At 37.2% G+C, this 23,366-nt stretch overlaps 1 protein-coding gene across 1 annotated transcript in view; it reads left to right on the forward strand.

Moving 5' to 3' along the window:
• Positions 1-23,366, forward strand: part of MOXD1 (monooxygenase DBH like 1) — a 53,966-nt gene that overhangs the window by 13,637 nt on the left and 16,963 nt on the right. The window contains exons 5-6 of the mRNA XM_068677409.1: positions 19,123-19,302; positions 21,539-21,641. Of these exons, the coding sequence (XP_068533510.1) occupies positions 19,123-19,302; positions 21,539-21,641 (283 nt within the window). The remainder of the gene's footprint in view (positions 1-19,122; positions 19,303-21,538; positions 21,642-23,366) is intronic.

A 23,366-nucleotide genomic window follows, 5' to 3' on the forward strand; every position in this document is an offset into this window, starting at 1 on the left:
AATCAATTACTGCACTTTCAAAATTTGTTTAGCTCCGTGGTGGAGTAAAACCAAGACCTCTTGTACATCTTCACAAACATGGGTAAAAAGTATGTATTTGTATGCTCAGCACCTGGCCCTAGTATTTCCCTAACAACCATCATGCAGAGTGTCTCTTCTCCTATGTCCTCTCTCCACTAAGAAAATAAGGTTGAAAGTTACTGCTGTTCATAAACATTTTTGGCAAAGATTAAGTAAAATTGTCTAAAAGCATGTTCTGTCAAGCTTCAACTTTTATATAAGAATGTCATGGATTTCTTTTAAAGGAGAGTAATTTTAGATTAAAAATAATTAATTGGAGAATTCTGTTAAAATGACGGGCATCATGTGAGCACAGAATTCATTACCTTTGGCTGTGTAAAAGCCAAATATTACAAAAAAATAGATGGATGTTGTAGTTTATTCAAAAATTAATGAAAAGGTGTAAACACAAGAAGTTCAGTGTGATCCAAGGTGATTTCAAAACCTACATGCATAAACATGATTTTGTATCATACATTTCCTAGGTTTTCTTTCAGTTTGGAACTGAAAGCTTCAGAGTACTGAGAGAAAGATGGTTCTCACATTCCTCCCCAGGAGCAATATACTGAAGACCTCATAAAGGAACAACTTCTTATTATTGTTCAAGACTACTTAAGATAGCATAGTGATATAGCTAATTAAAATAAGTATACAAGCCTTAAGGTGCATTTTCTATTCATTCATCATTAACTGAATGCTGTATAGCTAGTAACCTTAAGGTAGTTTCATATAAATCAATGAACATCAAAAGAACAGAGCAAAGGGTTATTTTAGACTTGCATGGGAAAAATGAAGAAGATAAGATAAAGCCATCTCAGAGGTGGATAATACAACTAGTACTTCTTGACCTGAGTGGAACTAATTGTATGAATGTGGCTGCTGAATCATGGCCCTCATTTTTATGTTTCTTTGAACCTGTTACTGCATGTAAGTATTGAATTTTATTTTGTTGTTGTTGTTGTTTTTTTTTGGTTATTGTCAGTCATGCTGCTCTAATGAATTCAGTAAGACTGAAATTCTAATTTAACTCAAAGAACCTGACATGTGATCTTTAATGTATGTCTGAGAAGTACATATATTCTGAAATATTGTGGGTTTCTTCATTTTATCAAAATGAAGGATTGGAAGGTTAAAATTTCTGCCTTTGGGTCCTTGATCATTAAACACATTTGAAATCTGGGATGGGTGGTTTCAGAGATCTATATGGAAAACAGAATTTGCTTGTTATGTGGTATATATGTCAGGAGTCCTAGTTTTCTGCTTTCAAGTGAGAGACCTTTGAAATGGCAGTATCAGGGTCATGCTTTTCATATGTAATTTGGTAGAAATTGTACATACATTCTGTTCCACTAAAAACTGCAGAATTCTGGAATTATTTATTATTTATGTTTATTGAATGTATTTTTTAAATGTTTTGGCTGACCACACATACAGGTATTCTTTCCTAAAAAGCTGCGATTGGTTGAAGCTAAAACATCGTTTTAGTTCAGACATACATTGATTATTTTTTCAGATGAGTTTTATATTTTTTATTTTTACTATGATGTGTAATGCATATTATAATTTTAGGAATTATATTTTGAAATCAGCAATGTATTCGCCCGTTATTAAAAAATATAGGTAAGAATCCCCAGGGATTTTCCAGCTTCAGAAAAGCAAACAGATTTCATACTGCTGCTTAAAAATGGTTAGAGAGAGAAAAATGATTACAGAAAAGAGAAGAACAGACGTAGAAAGACTTCCTTAGCATATCTTTTCATGGGCATAATTTGTATTTTCATATGTGTGACTTTTGTAAATGATGCTTAGAGGGTTGTTAAGGAATTGTGTCTATGCATTCTTACCAACTGTTTAAACATTTCCTAAAGCCTTCTGACACACAAAAGATTGGGCTTATGAGTACTCAGAAGGATATTAACTATGCAAACATGGGCTGAATTTCACAAAAGGAAGGACAGATGAATTATTTGACCTGATCAAAGTGTTAGTTAAATACCTATGTAGATGTTGATTCTTTATTCCCTCTGTAGCATCACTTTCATACAAATCTACACATCTTATTTTTATAGACAAAAAAAAAAGTTTAAATAGTGAAAACTGATCTCTGGTATAATTCAGTATACATAAGTCATATACAAGTGAGCCAACTTTATCTATTTCTGTGCTACTTTGTGATTTTGTGGAACATTTCAATGCAGTTGGACAGCTTGTGCCAGCAGCAGCATTGAACTGTGTTTTCAGCTGCTGTTCTGGAGTGTCAAATATGTGCAATGACCACAAAAAGACTTATTTTTTTTTTTCCTATCTTTTAGCTGTTCTCCATCATTCCTTTTGTCTTGCAAATTGCTCTGTTCATTTCATAATAATGTATTTTTTAAAAAGTCACTTTCTTTGGGAAAACACAATATTTAAATGAAGGAAAATGTCTGAGAAAAATTTAGACCTAGTAATAAAGGTAGAGCCTATGACTTCCAGCTAAGAGGCCTTTTTTTAAAAAACAACAACAACAACAACAAAAAACAACTTCCATTGACTTTTTTTTTAAAAAGAATAGCTATATGCTACAGAATGTCTTCAAAGCATTTACAAGTATATTCCATAACTGCACATTAGTGGTATAACAGCTGGGCAAAGTGATGACACTTGGTCTTAGGGCACATCCAAAATAAACCATTACCATAGCAGTGTTAGAATAGTGTTTAGATGAAGAGCATGCTTTTGAAATTAATCTTCAAGTTATTATTCCTCACTTTGTCAAAGATACATGATGCAGTTGCAGAGCTCGTGAACTGAATCCCTTTGGGTGAAACTTGACAGGAAGATGTGTGCCAGAAGCACAATGAAAGTATGAAAGTACTCCAGGCAGAACCAGATGGGTACCTGTAAAAGTAGAAAAAGGAGAGGAGAGGAGAGGAGAGGAGAGGAGAGGAGAGGAGAGGAGAGGAGAGGAGAGGAGAGGAGAGGAGAGGAGAGGAGAGGAGAGGAGAGGAGAGGAGAGGAGAGGAGAGGAGAGGAGAGGAGAGGAGAGGAGAGGAGAGGAGAGGAGAGGAGAGGAGAGGAGAGGAGAGGAGAGGAGAGGAGAGGAGAGGAGAGGAGAGGAGAGGAGAGGAGAGGAGAGGAGAGGAGAGGAGAGGAAACACTGAAGGGAGTGACTCTATTTTGCACATGTACCAATATACAGCCTTTGCCCTCTGGGGAACTAAGGCAAAGTCCTCCACCTGGAGGAGCAAGCTGCTGATTTCAAGTGAATCAAAGGGCTTGTTTGGGTAATGGCTGGAAGCACTGTGTTTTTCTGTTAGCACAAGATAAAGAAATGACTAGCATAAGATTTCAAAATCAGTGGAAAGTAAATTATGTAAGATCTTATGTCTTTTCTTTCTCTTTACATAATCTTCATGCGACTTTCCAAGAACCTCAGATAATGAGAAACAGCATACTTTCATTGACTGTTCTTGATCAAGCTGCACTACATGACATGTAAATTGTGCAAGAGATAAGATTGTAATCTTAGTTCATCTCATAGGTAGAATGAGGACATGGATAAGTAACTTCTCCTTGTGCTGTGTGGAGAATAATGTGCTGCAATGAAGAACAGAGCATCCGTGCGATAACAGGGCACTCAGCCAGGGTTAGGACTTCTCTTTTTAATCTTCCTTCATTTCATATCTCTGCAACTTCTTCCCTAGGGAAAAGAGTGTGTCTTCCTACTTGTCTCTACAATACCTTCTGTTACGAGATCTTCTCTGATGCCTCCAGGAACTCCTGGAGAAATAACTCACAAAGCTAGTTCTAATAACCTTATGCCTGCTAAGAAATAAAGCAAAATAAGATGATTTCTCAATAGCTGGACATAATAGTGATAAGAGTTATACAGACTGCAAACAATTCCAGGCACCAGGCTGTTTTTGTGGCTCTGGTGGAGTCATTACTCCTTAACTTCAAGCAGCCTAGCTGGATGAGGGGTGGCTACTTGAAAAATTCTTAAACTTCCAAAGGTTTTCCCTCTCCTGTGTTTTTGCTTGCTTGCTTACTTATTTTTGTTAGCAGAACCAGTTATCAGAGTAATAGATCACTTTTGAAAATAACATCGCACAGAAGAGGTGAAAGGGAATGCTTGGAGGTAGTAGCCAGCAACTATCTTCCTTTGCAGCAGCTGCTTGCAGGATGGCTCCAAAGTGGTCCTGGAGCACAGACCCTGGCAGCTCTTCACATGGCAGAGCGCACATCGCTGCCTGTTTGCAAAATCCCCCCGCAGCTACATGTGCACTGGCCTGTTTTGCTGCTTTGAGCTCCAGGCTGTGGTATGTGCTCCAGGCTAACTACCCAACAGGGATTTTGTTTTTCTCACAGACGGAAGTGAGCTCTGAGCTTTCTCAGAAGTATCTTTCTTAGAAGAAAAAAAAAAAAAAAAAAAAAAGCATTCTGTTTATTAGCCCAGACTTTTTGGAGATGGGCTCAAGGTTAGTTCTTGCTAGGATTTCTGCCATGCTCTGTAAACAACGTTATTTTGCTCGGTGCTGAATGTGTCTCTTAATCTCATCGCTAAAGCCAGTTTTTTGGTGTCGATGACCGCACCTGGAGAAGAACCTCTGCTCCAGGAAGACTCCTCAAAGAGAGGGAGGGAGGGATCCGTGGGTGAAACAGACAGACAGAGAGACAGGCATGCCCATGCACCAACCTCTCCATGAAAAGGTTTCTGTCTCCATGCTCAAGCCACACAGAGGGCAGCTCCTGTGGGTGCGGATAGCCCTTACAGACAGGCAGTCACTGCCATGCCAGGGCTGGGGAGGGAGAGGCACTTACTGAGAGGAGCACGCAGTGAAAAGGGCACTCTGTGCAGCACCCTCCATCCTGTAAGCCACCCATTTTAAAGCCCTTTATTATTTCCCTTCTAGTTAAAAAAAAAAAAAAAAAAAGGATACAAGGATACTTGAGCTTCTGAAATCCTTTAATTTTTTATGGTCAAGATGTATGATTTTCAGTGTACATGCATATGTATGCATTGACACGTCTATGATTGTGTTTTTTTTCTGCCAAAGTGGTGAATTTATTTTTTGCTTACCGTGAGCTGGCATCATGTAGATGTTTACCACCATCATGAAAGTGAAAATTTGTTTCACATTCGTGAGAAATATTTCTCGGTATTAAAGTAAATACAGCTCTTGCTGTATTTTCAAAGCCTGTTTTTACTGCTCTTTCTAGTTGTGGTTCAAAAGAGACATCTTTGTTGTTATTGTCTTTAGCTTAGGTTTCAATATTCCATGTTTTCCATTTGCTTAATTTAATCTTAACGCTTAGTAAGAAAACTGCATCTGCTACAGATTAATTACTTTTCATATTTAGTAGTATTCATTACTAACCTCAGGTCTCCCATGTGCACTGTTGTTTTTTTCCAGTGCAACTGAAACAAGCTTAAAATACAGTAATTCCTCTACTGTGCCTAGATTTTCTACAAATCCTCTCTATCCATGGTTTCACACTACACCTGACATAATGTTTAATGTGGTGTGTTAACCTCTAAAAATGCACAGTACCTACTGGTGAAGGAATGGTGTGTATATACTATGTGCCAGATGCGCCATCATTGATTTGCGTGAAACTTTTCAGCTTCAGTGTGTAGCATGCCCATGCTAGTTTCAGCACTGTCCATTTTCCCACTTTATTTTCCTAACTTGTTTTGAAATATACTGTGTTTTCCTCAGGGAAAGTGGTTCCCCAAGCTTGAGAAGTTCTAATCATATAGACAAAAACATGCCTGACATTGAATTTCACTATTAAGAACATGAAAAACAGTTTATGTAAAATAACAAATAGAATAGAGCAGTTGGGTCATTTAGCCGTATGTACATGCCTTTTCTCTAAGAATTGCTCACTTTCATATGATTTTTAACTTTACAAGTTTTTGAAACTATTGGTATAGCTGTGTGAATACCAGCAGAAGGCTGCAATGCAGCTGTGCTCAGGAGTGCAAAATACTTCTTCAGATTCTGTAGGATAAGTTTTTAAATGTGAATCCCAATTTTAGAGGGCATTCAGAGCTGGAAAGGAAGAGAGTAGGTTCAATTTGGTAAGGCTTTAAACTTGGATGCCTGTGTAAAGCACCCCTTTCATGTGTGTTATTTGAACCTGCTTACAAGAATGGAATGAAGAGGTTAAGTATTGCTGAAACAGGGAACAAACCCCATGGTGGGGATTAGGTGTTGTGGTCAAAATTAAGTATCTCTTCAGTACACCTCATGCATACTGAATTAAATTCAGGCAACACGTTAAAGACAGGAGATTTCCAATAATGAAGACGGACTTTCATCTAACTTGACCAATCTACAGATCTGAGCTAGCTGCTTGAATGACCTTAGTAGTCAGTGGCAAAAATAGCCATTTATGTCATCCCAGAGTAAGTGTCTGAAATAGATGAGCTCAAACATCCCCTGTATGGCTCAGTCTCTCTCCTTTGACTGGAGAGAGAGAACCACTCTGATAACCACCCTGTATTAGACATGTAGCTCTCTGATGGCTGAATCAGGGAAGGTGTGTCCCACCAAAATGGTCAGGAAACAGAAGAGGCTGTAATAAGACGAAAAGTTGCAAAATAAAACCTTTTAAAACTTTTTTTTTTTTTTTTTTAATTTGCTTGTAGGATAAGAAATTATTTTTCTCAACCACAATTACTAATGTGTAATTTTTTGGCACTGAACTGAGGATGTGAATAGCGAAAACAGGCCAAGCATATCACCAGAGGAAACAAACAAGCAAACAAACAAAAAACCATGGACTTATTTAGCATTAGCTGAGAATTGTTATATTGGGCATATTTTTATATAAGCACCAAACTTTGTCATGCTTATCTCTTTAGAAAAGAGAGCTTCTTTCAGTTAAATAAAGGCCCGTATTAGAGCACACCAGCAGCTGCTAGTTAATCTTCGTGTTCAGTTTCAGAGCAATCTCTGATAAGGAAGTAGAAACTCCAAAAAAACTTGTTGCCAAGGGTAACTCTGCTTTTTGACAGTGGAATGCTTTAGTAATACCAAAGACCCCAGTGTGAAAACACAAAGGGACTCCAGTTTAAGAGACTGATTGATTGAAAGCCAGAAGGGCAGCATGTAGCCTTCAGTACCTAAATGAGGGCACTGATTTTTAACTTGAGTAATACCAGACAGTAACTGCTTGTTGTTCTCTGGCTTGAACTTTTACGTTTTGCTAAATGTGATAACTCGAACAAATTGCATCATGCAGCCTGAAACAAGCAAACGTTCTCTGTTTTCCTGTATGTCCCCCTGCAAAGCAATTTCAGCCTTGGTAAATTAGGTTGGCAACCAAATTATCATCTTACACTGCAGAGCTTGCAAGCTCTCTGCCCTTTGATCTGGAGGGTTGTCTTCATTGCAAGCCTGAATTGGCCCATTAGGTTTTGCACTGTTAAGGACTCATACATAACTGAACTGACTGGAAAATCAAATTTTCCTAAGCAGCTCTCTGAGGAAATAACAGAAATACTGTCTTTTTTTTTTTTTTTTTCTCATAACCTGCTGAATTGTTTCATATGTGAAATTATTTCATGCATTATTTCATTCTGTGATCAAAGATGAAACGACTCTAACCACAGATTTTCCTGTCACACCAAAGTTAATTTTTCTTAGTGGAATGTATTCTTATTTTGTGCTAATCTTTCATTTCACTTGTATACCTCTACAATAAGAATACTTAAACTACTCTTCTATTGCTCTATTAATTATTCCATGTTTGGTATGAAAATATAATCTACTTCAGTTCTGTCATCAACAAACTTGAACATCTAGTTAATTCATAGTTAATTCAATCCTGTTTTTTTTTTTTTTTTTTTTTTTTTTTATTAATTTCTTTAAGACAACATCCATCCATTATGGAATTGTATTCACTAGGCCAACACATAGTTGGAAAATAAATATTTTATATGACTTTATGGTTAAATAAAAGTCAGAAATTATGTAAGTTCTAGTTGCATATATGTGCTTAACTTAAAATATGACTAAAGGTGAGCAGGGGGAAAGGAAGGTTGTAGCTTTGGTGAAGCTCTTGGAGATCCAACTCCAACTTCTGAGATCTTCAGTAGAGGATTGCAATTGATCTTCCCCATTATGTCATATAAAATGTCTTTTTTCCTTCCTCATTCTTATCTTCAGTTTTAGAATAATATGATTAGCTAGTGCACTGAGAAGATAAAATCGTGTCTAGAAACTGTCTGTAGTCAACCTAGATAGGTTTATTATACACTTCTTATCATAGCAGGTAATATAGTTCAAAAAAGAACTGGGCCTCTGATGAGCAATTGTAAACCATCTTCTGAGCAAACAGCAGAACAGCAGGTTCATAATTAGCAGAATCTGACTTGGTGGGTCTTACGCAGTATGAAGTAAGCATCTGGACAGATCACAGAGCATATTTACCTTAGTCCCGCTAACTTCTTGGCATTGGTTCTTACAATCAACTTTCTAATTCAGATGCATCACATAGTAATAGCATCTTAAGCTGTTACTTAAGCTTAAATTTTCAGTAGGGCCACACTTAATTGCTCCAATCTAATTTATATGGAGAAGCATTTTCTAATTTCACTGATCTAACTATACAAAGTGTTTTTCTTCAGTTCCCACCTCTCTCTCTCCAACCCCAGCATTAGCTACTGGTTCAGTCTTCAAAGAGTAATGTTATGATACCTTCTCCATTTCTGCCTCCTCTTGCAGTGGACTGTAGTTGCAGCTATGTCCAGAGCAAAGATTCATTGACTCCCTTGGGGGGTAAAATAGAAAGTAAGAGCACTAATAACAGTCAAAGAATAATTTAGTCAGACAATACCACTCCACCATGTCCACACATAGCATATATGACATCAAATTCCACACAGATGATGACTGAACCACAGCTAGATGATGAACAGTTTCTCTTTGTGCCACAATTTAAGTTTTATCTGTTATGAAAATAACTTACATCATGACTATAACAAAAATTACAAACAAACAAACATACAACCCTAACCTGAGAAAACATAAGTATCTAAATCATTACACATTGAAAACCAGTCTTTCTCTTTCCTCTCATTTCAGTGACCTTGCCTTTGCTATCTCATAAGTTTCTTGGACTGAAACTGTGTCTTTTTTTTTGTGAAGTGTGAATTGAGTATTGGTTTCACAGAATCACAGAACTGTCTAGGTTGGAAGAGACACCAGAGAAGTCTAGGACAATCTCAGAGATTGTTTAGGTTGGAAGAGACCTTTCTAGAGAATTATAATGTGTGTAGAGAATTAAGAATAAGAATAGAGAAATGAGAAAATTATCATAAGAAATATAATTTTACTACAGTATTCTTAAGTAACTTCCAAAGAGCCATGTCATCTGAAAACAGCACTTGTGTGGCTTTCTGGGAGATGTTGATGGGTGTTGGAGCAAGCATACCAGGATCTGGCTCAGGGTGAGAAAGTGTGGAAATCATGGTATTAATCTAGGCATAACTAACATACCCTACTCAGTACATGTATTTTGTAAACCACCTCATGCATGCTAAACCTGTAAATAAAATGTTTTGGAGGGCATGAGCAACAGTTCTCAAAATTTGTTCTGCTGACTCAGGAAGTTGTGCCAAGTCAATTTCACTAGGCTTGAGCATATTTTATCCCATGCTTTCACTTCAGTAGATGTAAGGTGCCAGAGAGTCCGGGTTGGTGACTGCTGTAGACCCTAAGTACCTGTAGGCTTAAAGTCTTTCTCAGGCATGTTCCCTTTTGGTTCTCCTTTGCAAAAGTCAGCATCTCCTCCTCAGAAAACATGTTTGCTAACAGGATGCCCATGTATTTGTAAAACACAAAGCAGACATGTTGGATATTCTCACGCATTCTGTCTTTGGTAAAGCTTCTTGTTCCCTCCCAAGCAGGAAGAGAAAAAGTAAGATGTTATTAAGCTATGATCAAAGGGAATATTTTGCAGTTGTACAATAGTGTTAAAACCTCTTCCCTTGCCATCTCAAAGAAAAGCTAGACATCTCTGTGTATTAATGGAGATTTCATGAACAAAAGGGAACTATTCATTGACTATATTACTTATACTGTTCAAATTATATGTTAGTCTGGAAATAATATACACTCTTTATAGACTACCCATCTTGGCTTCAGATCTGAAAAGTATTTGGTTACATATTACTTTATTATTATATTGTTTTCCCAAGAAAGTAATGATATTACTGATTAATTGCCGATTAATTCTGTTTGGTGCATATGGTGTGCTGAGAGACTCTGGTCGTACTGAATACCGCAACCATTCTGCCCATCTTTCTGTTGCCTAGGAGTGCAGTGAATGTATTGCCAGAAAGCGTAACTGAATGAAACATGTTTTTTCTTGACCCAGGCTTTTTATCAGATTGCTCCTCAGGGTTATACTTTTTAACTGTAGCTAAATGTGTTATCTTAAATCTTCAGACATACCTCAGGCAGAAACCATTTTTTAAATGAATATTTCTTTGAGGTATATTTCTTTTGGATTTAGTCTAAATTACTGCATGCCTTTCAAATCTGAAACTCTTTGTGAGTGGCAGAGTTCCAGGCAATTAATTAGGAATAAGAATTTAGGAATGGACACAATGGCAGAGAGAACAAGAAGCCCTAAACCATCTCTAGTTCTCATTGTAAATGCTTTGTTTTTCATGGCTATTATGTTATTTGATTCCTCTCTCCTAATTAAAATATTTAAGTTATTCTGCACACTGATCTATAGAAATTCTGGATGTACAGTTCAATCATTAACATTTCTTTAATTGTGATAATATATGGGGACTGAAGATTTGTGTGAATTTAGAGGCACAGCCTCCTCTCCAAATAACAGCACAGCAACAGTAACTTTTGTCATGAAGGCAAATTCATTTCCTATGAAAATTCTGCAGCTTAAAACTGCAGTATGGTAATTAGTTCTTAATGTGGTATACTAATAAAACTTAAATAAGAGCCTTCATTGAACAACACAGTCACTGAGTAAACAAATCCTTTCTTCTTTACACCAAGAACAGGAAATATCTGTGCTTTGAATAAGTTTTTCCATTCATGTGGTAAGTACTTTTTTCTCCACAGTGATGTTAGAATTTTTGTTACATGTTTTGAAGTATACCCAAAACCAGATAAAAACAAATGCCAACATTATAACTTAAATAAATAAATAAACAACTCAGCACTGTTATTTCAATTTGGGATTATGTCCTGTAGTTGAATCTTGCTTTGGGGAAAAAAAAAAACAAAAACAACAACAACCCCACACCATGGACAAACCATGCAAATTTAAATGCCTTAAGTTGTATGGAACCTCTATTTTTGTGCTGGAAATTTTCCATCCTCCAAGGAAACCTTACCTAATCACATTATTAGGTTGGGGGTGGTTGCTGTTGCCTGTGCCTTTTCTATATCTGCATCTCCTTCATAGTAGAATATAAGAAGCCAGATATGTCAGTAACTGTACAGGTTATATTTTTCTCCAGCTTGAATTTGTAAGTAATGTGTATGAAAATAATTTGGATTAACATTTTTACATTTGGAGGACAGTTCAAGATAAGCAATAATGCTTGTACATAGATAACCATCAGTGAAACAGATACAGTGGCATTGCTATGCAATTTGCTCACCAAACTATACACCTTTTTAAGTAAACAGCAGAGTATGAATTCAGAAGCACTCGGGATCAAGAGCAATTTAAAGTGTTTTGTTAGTAATGGCTGAATTTAAGGTCTGGATTATTCAGTGAGAAAAAAAACAAACCTGAAACCTGTAGTTGTGTGCATGCAAATGATAGGGCCAATCTCAGTAAAGGTTACAGCAGCTAGTCCATGCTAGACTGCAGCCTGTTGAGCATTTGATGCATCTCTTACAGTCCTAACTGTTCTGTGGTATTAATTTAATGCTTTCTGACAGGTGGGTCAGGTGGGTGGAGTGCTGGAAGGGATGTCCCTAACTGACCCCCGGATTCCAGAACCTGAGCCTAAAAGTCTGCAGCAAATTTGTGCCCCAGACACAATGCTGGCCTAAACAGGCCATCCTCCAGACACAAGATAGCTGTTGGGTTCTTGGGGTTAAAAACCTGGTCTACAACTGGGATCATGTACTTAAACATCTATCCCAGCTCAGGGACATATTTCTATCTCTTGGGTTTTTGCTCAGCACACCTTTGAGTTGTATGGAAGAACCAATGCTAAGCAGAAAGACAATAGCTTTTTTTTTTTTCTTTTCCTGAAAATATATATGAAAATAAAAACATAATATTAATTAATTAATTAATTTATTTATTTATTTTTTTGTGGTGGTGAATACACAGAGTTTTTGCTGAAAAAGACCCAACCTTATTAAGCCAAGTATTTCCAAGTATTTGCTTTTTGGAAGAAAAATCTTAAACCTTTAATCAGATGTTTTGGATAAATATTTGTTTATTCTGTGACTACATTTTTGGAAGAGAAGAGAAGAGAAGAGAAGAGAAGAGAAGAGAAGAGAAGAGAAGAGAAGAGAAGAGAAGAGAAGAGAAGAGAAGAGAAGAGAAGAGAAGAGAAGAGAAGAGAAGAGAAGAGAAGAGAAGAGAAGAGAAGAGAAGAGAAGAGAAGAGAAGAGAAGAGAAGAGAAGAGAAGAGAAGAGAAGAGAAGAGAAGAGAAGAGAAGAGAAGAGAAGAGAAGAGAAGAGAAGAGAAGAGAAGAGAAGAGAAGAGAAGAGAAGAGAAGAGAAGGAAGAAAAGAAAAGAAAAGAAAAGAAAAGAAAAGAAAAGAAAAGAAAAGAAAAGAAAAGAAAAGAAAAGAAAAGAAAAGAAAAGAAAAGAAAAGAAAAGAAAAGAAAAGAAAAGAAAAGAAAAGAAAAGAAAAGTCTTGATGACATTGTATCTACCTTTAAGGAGCTTTTCTAAATTGAACAGTTATTTAAATGTACATGCTGTACATTTTGGAAAGAAGTATGAAGTCCAGAGTAATCAATAACAAAGTGATTGTTCTTCTCAAGCGTGATTATAGAAAGTATAGAGCAAAAACTTCTATCTTCTGTTACAAAAATTCTCTCCAGTAATCTCAGCCAGCACTCAGTTTCACAACCATCACTTTTTGGTCTGAGTTAATCAGGTACATGGCAAACTCATGTAAATAAAATAGCCAACTGTGGGCTAGAATCTTAGATACAGCAGCGCCAGGACAAAATCTTGTGACAAATTCTTATTTTCAGCTTTGAGATTATAAAAAAAATGTTTTTATTTATTTACTTATTTATTTATTTTTCTCTGTGACACTGGGGGTACATGCACACAGTGTTGTGTAAGGCTAAGGCTTTGTTTGGAGTCATTTACAGTGGTAAAAGCTATACCATACCATAGTGTCTTTTGGTTAGTAGAGGTCGCGGCAGGATGCTTGGTGCTTTTTAGCGTTCTCCAGAGGGAACTGGAAATCTTAGTAGCTTAACAGTTATGCAGCTGAAGTCAGTTTGAAGAAGACTCTGGGCTGAGGTATGTCTGTTCTTTTTTCAGACCATTCCCTTTCATTTTTAGTATCATGGCCTAGCTTGAGGACTGCATTCCTTTTACTTTGTTGCAAATTGCCTGGCATGGTTTTGACCACTGCTGAACAACTAATGCCCAGACATGGTTCGGGCAGCTGTATGACCAATTATTAGACAGTTTAGCTCTATGAATATGTGAACAAGGCATCCCATGGAGATTCAAGGCTAGAGACGTCTGTGGTCTGTATTTATTAGTGTACATTTGGCTAAAGGAGGCTAGATGTCACTGTATGTAATAGATTATTGGCAGCACATTTTATGTGGGCACTTTGAAATGTAAAATTAAGTTGAAGCTAGCTTTTGAGCCTGAAAAAATAAAATTGTATTTTTCATTGACATTTCTGTATAAAAACTTCATTGCAACAAGACCAAAAACCTGTTGCTATTTTCGTATATAAAAATAAATTCAGCATTTTGATTACTTAAGATCTGTGAATTGTATTTTCTAACAGGGACACTGTGGGGAGACTATGGAGATAGTTTACTGACTTTTATTATTCACACAAACAGGCACGAAGAACAAACCACAGCTGTAACATCAAAGAAAGCAAAGCAAATAAAAAGGGAGGAAAAAGAATAAGCAAGAAAGACTTCCAGCTTTCTGGAGATAATTTTTCCTTGTAGGGAATCTAACTTCTTGGGCCATTTCATCTGTTTGCATTTTCATCCCACTTAATGTGTCTTACATTAGTATCTTGACCCTGCTTATCAGCAGCTTGAGATGCAAGCCTCTATTATGTTACAATTTGGGCTTTTTTCTTTTTCTTTTTTAAAGAAACAAATGCATGTGGCATGTTCAGTTTGTGCAGTAGGTAAAGAAATAATAGGTAATAGAGAGGAAGAAAAATTGAAGCTGAGTAATCCAGAACTAGGGAGCGTAGGCATTATCTTTGTTCATGTGATGTAAACCTGCTGACTAAAATAGGGCTTCTGTTAAAGTAACAGGTGGGAAGCAAGTGTCTTTTCTATTTTAACTTAAATTGAAAATTTGTTATTTTTATATATTTTGAAAGTCAATATTTTGAGAAGTGCTAAGAGAGACAGTAATGATGAAAAGGACACTTTGACACCTCTCAACATGCCCCATCAGTACAGATAATGCTAATCAAACACCATAACCATAACCTGTACTTCTGGTTGCAAAAGGCATTGTCTTTATTTTCCATTATGCTTATTTTACATACCTCTTTCTTTGGAACTATGATTTGATGTGGCATGGGATTATAGTACATCTATTGTTTTTTACCTTTTTAATGAAAGTCAGATTAGTTCATGTATGTCAGTGTGCTCATTTAGCAAGACGTTTCACCCACGCTTTCAGGAAAGGTAGAGAGGATGCAAAAAGTAAGCCATCATGAATAATAAAACAGCAGCTTCTTTTTGCAGGTTTTGTGAAAAGCAGGGGAGGGTACTTCTTGTGCATCCATTTATTTTTTCCCAGTTCCAAATGCTTTCGGCAATTTGATGCAGAGTGGACATAGGGCTTTTGTTCTCCAAGCCCCTGGCTGTTATGAAATGTCAAGCAGAAAATGCACTTTGCCTGCAGGCGAGGAAGTCACTGAGGTTCCCCAGTAGTGCAGTATCTCTTCTGGCTTATTCCTGACATGGCAAACAGATGAACCCTGACAGCTGGTTCTTCTTTGCATTGCAGCAACAGTGAAGGTGCCTCAAAGAATGAGGTAAAATGCAGAATTGGATGTTTTAGGTAATTATATGTATATTTCCTTTGAATCTCTTTTCAGCCTCTTTCTTTACTCCTTTGGCTAAAATGAGGTGAGTAGGAATTAGCAAGGAAAGAGAAAGGAACAACTTTTTGAAGTCACAATTTTCCTCATAATTACTGAAAGTGAAAGGCTGACTCCCATTTTCACTACAACCTATTCTAAAATTCTCAGATATTGGTGGCTGAAAGTGACATTTGAGTGTCCCCTTACTTTACAAGTACAAACTATGCAAGCCTGTGTATAAGAATCACAGCAAAAATTAATGGTCTGCAGTGTTTATTAACTATTATATAGTATGCCTACTTTTATCACCTTTTCTTTATTTTTCTTCATGCCCTAATTGAGCATAGTAAATTACTATCTTTTCATAATTATTCTAAAAGTTGAATTATTTCCCAAGACAAATGCACAAGACAGCCATATTGACTTTTCAGTGTTGGCCCACCATTATTGTGACTGGAGATCCGCAAACTTAGACCTTAGCTAAGCTTTCAGTTCTGTGGTTTGTGGATTAAAGGCTACCCTCCCCCTCTCACCCTTCCCCCTTTCCCCCCAAAAAAAGTTTAAAAATTCAAATAATTGGAAACTAATTGGAAACTCTGAATGAATGCACTTAACAATTCACATTTTATGAATTAATGCCTATAATTAGGGATCGAGACTGATATAGAGCTGTTCATAGAAGAATAACCTTGTAAGAGATGAGTGCAGAAATTGTGTTATCCTTCATTGGGACTGCAAATGCTCTGGAAACCAGGCCACCCTGGTATTAGGTATTTAATTGTAGATACCTGCTCTAGCAACTGATTTTACACTTGGGACTACTTATGTGCATATTTAAATGCATTAGTGATTTGCTAGATTTGGCCTCATTTTTGAGGAACTTTGTCGTTGTTCATCATTGTTTTATAAGACTGGCCAGAAAACAAGAATTCTGTTTATTGGGGAGAAAAAAGAAAAAAAAAAAAAAAAAAAAAAAAAAAAAGAGGTTTTGTAATTTCTTTTCTGCTTGAAGCAAATTAAGCTGCACAGATGCTCTTTGTGAAAAGTGAGAGGAAGAGAGAGGCAGCTGAAACAACCTCCTCACTCTATAAGCTACAATGACGAACAGTTGAGTAACTAGGACAGCACTCACCTGGGATGTAGAATTGGAATGTTTAAATCCCTGCTTCAGTTAATCACTAGAATAAAGGGTCAAATAAAAGTTTCTAATTTTATTTTCTGCTGAAGTGATTCCACTAAGTAAGTATAGTTAGCTACTCACTGAATCAGAGAAAGGGAACCCAGTGTGTCAAGGGGGGCTGCTCCTCTTTCTTTCTCATTTCAGTCAGAAATGATGCTGAGAGAGCCTTAGGGAGCTGGCCAGTAAAATATTTTCCTACATTACTGGGTAATGAACAATTTGTGATCATGAGATTTTGATTTTCCTAAAATTTTGTTAAAAGATTTTTAACCCACTCCTAGTAGTTTTTTTTTTTTTCTCTTTTCTGTATTTTGTTGAAAAGGAAGGAGAGAAGGGTGGTAGTTCTGTAACCAAGTTGTAATTAAAATGTGTGAGATGTCTTAAGTTCACTGCTGCTTTTCATTATTTCTTGGTGCATGTGAAGGATATGAGAAGTCCTACAAGATACGCTGGAAAGATGCTCAAGGTTGTTTTGTTGTTGTTGTTGTTGTTTGTTTGTTTGTTTTTGTTTTTCTTCACTAAAGAAAGCTGAACAAGACTACTTTCTGAAGTGCTGTTTTTGTTTAGGTATCTGACACTAAGAAACTGATGACAGGATGTGAGTTTCTAATTTTGGTGATGTCCCATTGTTCTGAGGGAAAGCTGGTTTTGCAGTAGTGATTGTAAGCACAGTAGGTGCTGGGATCCTGTAGCAGTAGGCAGAACTATCAATCATCTCTTTGGACAAAAATATTCTTTTTTCTTGGTAGATACAGAGATAATATTCCCATAATATTCCCATAACCATCATCCGAGTAACCCACACACTATGTGGAATTTCTAAATTCCCAAGACATATACTGCTTTTTCATCTATAAGCCACCATGATACAATTCTGCAGCATTTGGATAGATGTACATTTATATGAAGGAGCAGAGGAGGAAGCAACATCAAGCTGAAATGGATTTCTGAATCGTCAGTCAGCCTGATATATTTGGATAAGAATTCTTTTCGGATTGGTGAAATGACTCTTTGCACCTTTTCAAAAATACCGTTATTTTCATAGTAGAGTAATTCATGATGATGGTAATGCTAACCAAAACACGGATTACTGAAAGCAGTACAGAATATCCCTTGTGAAGCATTTCAGTTTAGCCATCAGAACAAAACTTTGGTATGTCTGTGCAAATTGCCATCCTTCCATTGATTTCTAAGCACAGTGAAGTGGGTGGGTTTGGGTTGTGCACTTCTTGGACAGACTTGCAGGTACTCAGCAGCAGCTGGACTCCCCAAGAGCCTGACTTCAATGATATTTTGCAGATTTATATCACTGAGGGTGGTCTTGTTATGAACAGGCTCTAGACACTTCTTCCTGCCCTTCGCCTTTTGTAATTGGTTCAGTCGTTTGAAGAAAGTGCAGAGATGAATTTCTGGTGACAGTATTGTGCTGAAAATATTTTAATAAGGTAATAAACTATTCTTTATTACCCTGCTCTGGTGCTCTGGTACCCAGGGTTCATGTGCTTGCAAAACAAATAGATGCAACGTTAGGATGTACATGTATATGCATTTTTTCCCTCTTTAAAACCTTTGTTTTCCTAACAATAGTAAAATGCAATACTGCATGGCTCTCCACATAAGTGCTGTATTGCTAAAACTTAACCTTTCTTGTGAATATACAGAGAATGTGTATGTTATTCAACTTAAAGACAGATATGCCAGGCATGGATTTGCATTCAATCTTTGAATGCAAAACAAGGGAGAAACTCTTCATTTTAATATTGTTTTCTATGTGCTGATATTTTGTGGAATATGATGTTTCTGAAAAGCAAAATAATTTTTTTTTTAGAAGTACTCATGTTTGCCCAGATGTCATCTCTGATGGAGACAATTTAACGTCATCCATCCACAGAGAGAGTTAACACTGTTATATTGGAATGAAATTTTAGGCTACCCTGATATTCAGTGGTCACATTACACTGTGAGCACTCCTGCACCCCTGAGAACCTTCTAGCACCTGACCTCTGTGGAATGGCTTGATGTTAACAACTGAACAGTCTTTACAACTGAACAGGCTGTAAATTAGGCCTAATTTTTCATAGATGTCTAAAAAATTGGGAAGTCCATCTTGACCTGCTGAGGAATGTGGGGTTATACCTCCAGGCTCTCCCTAGATTTACAGATTTTATGGGAAGCTCTAGTTCAAAGCAGTACTAAAGAGACAGAGACTGCGATGAAATGTCCTGAGTAGTTCAGATACCAAGCTGGTTTAGCTGAGCAGACATACAGCTGGTTTATATCCCATTCATGCTGGAATGCAGCTAAACAGGACTGGTCAGGGAGAAAGACAACTGACAGTTCAAGACTGGGGTGAGAGAAGGGAGAACAAGACAGATGGCAACATAGGTTTAGTCAAGACACAGATTTTTCTTCCTGTTCTCTATTGATGCACCTAAAAATGTTTTTAATGCTTGGAGTTGCAGAATGTTGAAGTATCATCTCAACCTAGTTACAACTGAATATCAAACCTTCTCTTTCAGTAAAAGTGCACCTTATAATTTGCTGTTCCATCTGTGTACCCACATTGAAACAGTCATATTTGAGATGTGTTTTCTTTCCTTTTATTTTTCATTTTAACATTGACAGGTTGAGCCATTGATCCAGAAGGGCCATGAGAACCTGGTGCACCATATCCTGCTGTATCAGTGCAGCAGCAACTTGAATGACAGCGTGCTGGACTACGGACATGAGTGTTACCATCCCAACATGCCAGATTCTTTCTTCACATGTGAGACGGTCATTTTTGCTTGGGCCATTGGAGGAGAGGTAGGATGAATGGCTGTCTAGCATGGTTCATCAATGGGGCATCAGGAGGGTGTATATCATAATAAAGCTTCCTTCCAGCACGTTAGTGAATTCTTAATCTTTTTTATTTTTATGGGTAAACAAGCACAATCCTTAAATGGATTCACCATTGTCTTCAACTTCTTGTCGGCCTTCTAAGTGATAAATGCAATGAATGTCTTGAGTGACAAGCTAAAAATAATGAAAATACTACAGAGAGTTGATGCTTTAGGCAGAAAAAGATTGCTTGGGAACATGGAAATCTGTCACCATATCAGCTTGCCCATCTGATAAGAAAATGCACTGCTTCCAGAGAGGACTAATGTCTGTTATCTGTGGAGCATGACAGAATGAAAAGCACTCTGTAGGTGACTGCATCCAAGACTTTCCAACTGAAGTCAGACATATGTCTATCTCCTTTTGTGCCTGAGCAGGACCTTCCCTCATTCAGGCAAATCATTCTGAAATTTCATTCCCAGCCCTAAAATACATCATTTCAGTGTAGGAGTGATTGTGTTTTGGTGCAGAACCGGCACAAGGACCACTTTGCTTGTGGCAATGGGGCATATCTACTGAAAACACGGTCTCTGATGCCATGTTAACCCCAGGCTGTGTTTTCACTTTATTTCATATGCTAATTTAAGCTGCAGTTAATGCTTTCAGCTGACATAAGGCAGAACTACTGCCAAAAGAAGCATCCCAATCCTTCTTTACCCCCTTGTTTCGCTGCATGCCCACTCAAACCTGGTGCAGGCAAAGAGAGGGATTGGGTGGATGACAGTTTTTGGAAGCTTCACTAGCCAGCCAGCAGTCCAAAAACTGTCTTTGAGTGCTGCAGTGTGAGGAAGCTGGATCTGCTACCCATGTAGCTACCCATCAAAAGAAGCTTAATCCACTATGAGCATTATCCCTGATGTATGCTTTGTGCATTTTCGCCATCAGCTATGCTCTGACCTAGTATTTGTACTTTCAACTTTCTTAAACTAAGTGAAATTAAAAAAACACTCATATAAATAAGTTATCATCTCACAAACTCTGTGAAGGCTTTTGTAAGGATGGTCCTGTTAAAGATGTACAGAGAGGGTTACATTCAGGTTTACTGGAGTACTCACAGTGCTTCAGTTTACCTTTATGTAGCATGGAGGTGGTAATACTTTCTACTATATTCTGAGATTAATTCATTAATGTCCATCAAGCATTGGAAAGCTGGGATCTCAAACATAGTATCTGTGTAATACAGATTCATTCCCCCCAAAGTGAATATGTTATACATGTATGAGTTCATTTATAAAACGAGTTCATTTATAAGATACTGGTATTTTCTGGTATTTTGCATTGAATCAGGAGCGAGCTTCTGAAGCAAATATCCCAGTTATCCCTGTTATTCCCACTTAACTCTTTTTTTTTTTTTTTTCTCCTTAACTTCAAGTTAAATTGAATGTTTGGGGTTGAACCCAGCACCTCCCAGCAACAAATGGGATACAGTGCGTAGGGTCTGAGTAGAGTTTGTCCAAAGAAAATAGTCTGAGGACAGAGGGTCCGGCACAAGCTGTTACACTGTACAGATAAATTTCTTTTTCATCACATGGCTTCCTAATGTAAATGTAGCCATTAAGAACATTTTTATTGTTGAAATCATTTTGCTTAGAATGCAGTGATTTATGCAGGAAAAACAATCTAGTTGCAAACAACCTCAGTATTCCTTGGAAATTACTGCTTTTGTAAACTAGAAACATTTAAACTAGAGATTCACTTTTTCATAAGGATTTTATTGTCAAACTAACTACTTGATGATGCAGTGTTTATACATATAAAATGGCATTTTCATTTTCTACTCAAGCAATAAATAAAGGTTAAAAAAATCATAAGATCACAGGATAATGCGGGTTGAAAGAGACCTCGGGAAGTCTTTAGTCCTGCCTCCTGCTTCAAGGAGGGTAAGCCATGAGGTCAGACTGGGTTGCTCAGGGCTTTATCTTTTGGAAAGCACAAGATGTAATAATTTATACTGGCACAGTTATTTAGTGCATGCAGTGTTAATAAATATAGTATGCCAAAATTCCATGTTCAGAAAGTCACATTTGTAAATTTAATTATGATGATGATTGTATTGGTAATTGTATTTATTTAAGAAACTAACACACATACACACAGACACACAAAAGCTTTCAATTATAGGAAAAGTTCCTTAGATTAATGTGCAAGTGTTTATTTCCAGGGCTTCACCTACCCTCCCCACGTTGGCTTATCCATCGGCACAGCAGCTGACCCTCAGTTTGTTCTTATGGAGGTGCACTACGACAATCCATCATACACAGAAGGTTTGTACCCTCAGACTCTTTAAAACATGCAAGATTGAAAAATGTACTAGACACAAGAGTTTCTCATTGCATCAGACTGCAAACAGAAGAGATGCAAAGCTGAGGCTGTTTTCCCCTGCTCAGTAGTTCCTGGTTCCCATAGTTTTTCTCGTTGCGCTGAGGTGAGAAAAACTTCACACTGTCTTAGCCTGAAGACAGTGGGAGATTCAGAGATACAAGGAGTTGTGGACCAGGTGAATACACCTTTTATCACAACATTCTTCATGTTATCTCTCTCTCTGTGCTTTGCTTTTGCTCTGAAATCCAGATCAGAGATCCAGAAGTCTCATTATTCAGATTGAGAAATAGCAGTACATCACCCAAAGTGCTAGATAGCATCACAGGGAATGTGCCTTTTACTTATTTTTAAAGTATTCTTTTAAAGACATCTAGCTAAACTGTGGGTAATTTCTGAAAGTGAAATGAAAACTCAGGATTCATTAGGTAAAACCAGTTTATCTTAATTGATAAGCTTCTCTTTTATAATGTTATTTTTTTAATTTTCATTCTAAAATTTATTGATACCTAGAAGAAAAAAAAAATAAGTTTTTGTGTGAAACTGGGGAGCCCCCCAAAATCTAGGATACTTCAAGGCTGACTTTTGAAAAGATTAGTAATTTTTTTTTGTTTTTTAACAAAAATCTGTTGAGCTGCTATGTCTGAGGATATTCTGATTACTAGTACAGATGAACTGGGTAAAATCCACTGCAGCGCAGTGTAGTGGTCCTTTTTTACATTCCTATGTATTTAAATAAAATCCTTAGTGTCGTCTGGGACATTCCATCTTACTGTTATTCCTTCTCTTTGTGATGTCAGAAATGAACTTGCTTAAAACTGTTTTATTTAATGACAGCCACTCACCCTCCAGCATGCATGTTCTTATGTGATACAGCAATCTTTGTTTGCATCCTTGATGCTACACACTTTTCCACTAAGTACTACTTGAAAGCCTGACATGTCACATACAGAAAATTTGTATCCAAATGAGTCTCTGTCCCTAAATTCACTATTTTATTTTAATATTTTATTTTAATGTGCTATATGATTTTGATTTAGTTTAAGTGACACACGCAGAATCTGGGAATCAGAAATATTTTGTTTCCTTCATAAGCAATGGGGACAGATTTGCTTTTTGTTGGGACAGCCCCAGGTGAACACAGGGTCTCACCAAAGACCTGGGAAAGTTCAGAGAGGATAGGCAGAGCAGGGTGTCTGTGATCTGCATGGTGTTTCTCTTCTCCCTGACAAAACGCATGGTATTAGATTGTGATAGGAGAAGTAGGGAGAGGACTCAGGTGCTCCTGCTGCTTTGGTGCAGGTAGGGTGTGTGAGTCCTCCCACCCATCCTGCCACCAGGTCACCTTTCTTTTCCCATTCTGGGGTCTGTGTTTTCCCAGCTTGGGTCTTGCAGTTAAGCCATCAGGATCACCTCTGCATCTGGGGCAATGTTTGCCTAAGTGACTCAGCTTCATAGTCAGTTCTGGCTCCTGGTTAGACTCAAAAATTGCTTCTAGCTTGTCTGTTTTTGAATGTTTCCTCTTTTGAAGTCGTTTACATCCCCTTTAATTTGAAAGATGACCCCTTATGGTTTTGTTTAACAAAAACTCTTAGATATCATAACAATTTCTGGCATTTAGATATTAGCAGTCTGCTTGAAGGGGGAATACCACAAAAATCCAAGTTGAC

Source organism: Anas acuta, chromosome 3 (genome assembly GCF_963932015.1).
Source record: "Anas acuta chromosome 3, bAnaAcu1.1, whole genome shotgun sequence".
Taxonomy (NCBI): domain Eukaryota; kingdom Metazoa; phylum Chordata; class Aves; order Anseriformes; family Anatidae; genus Anas; species Anas acuta.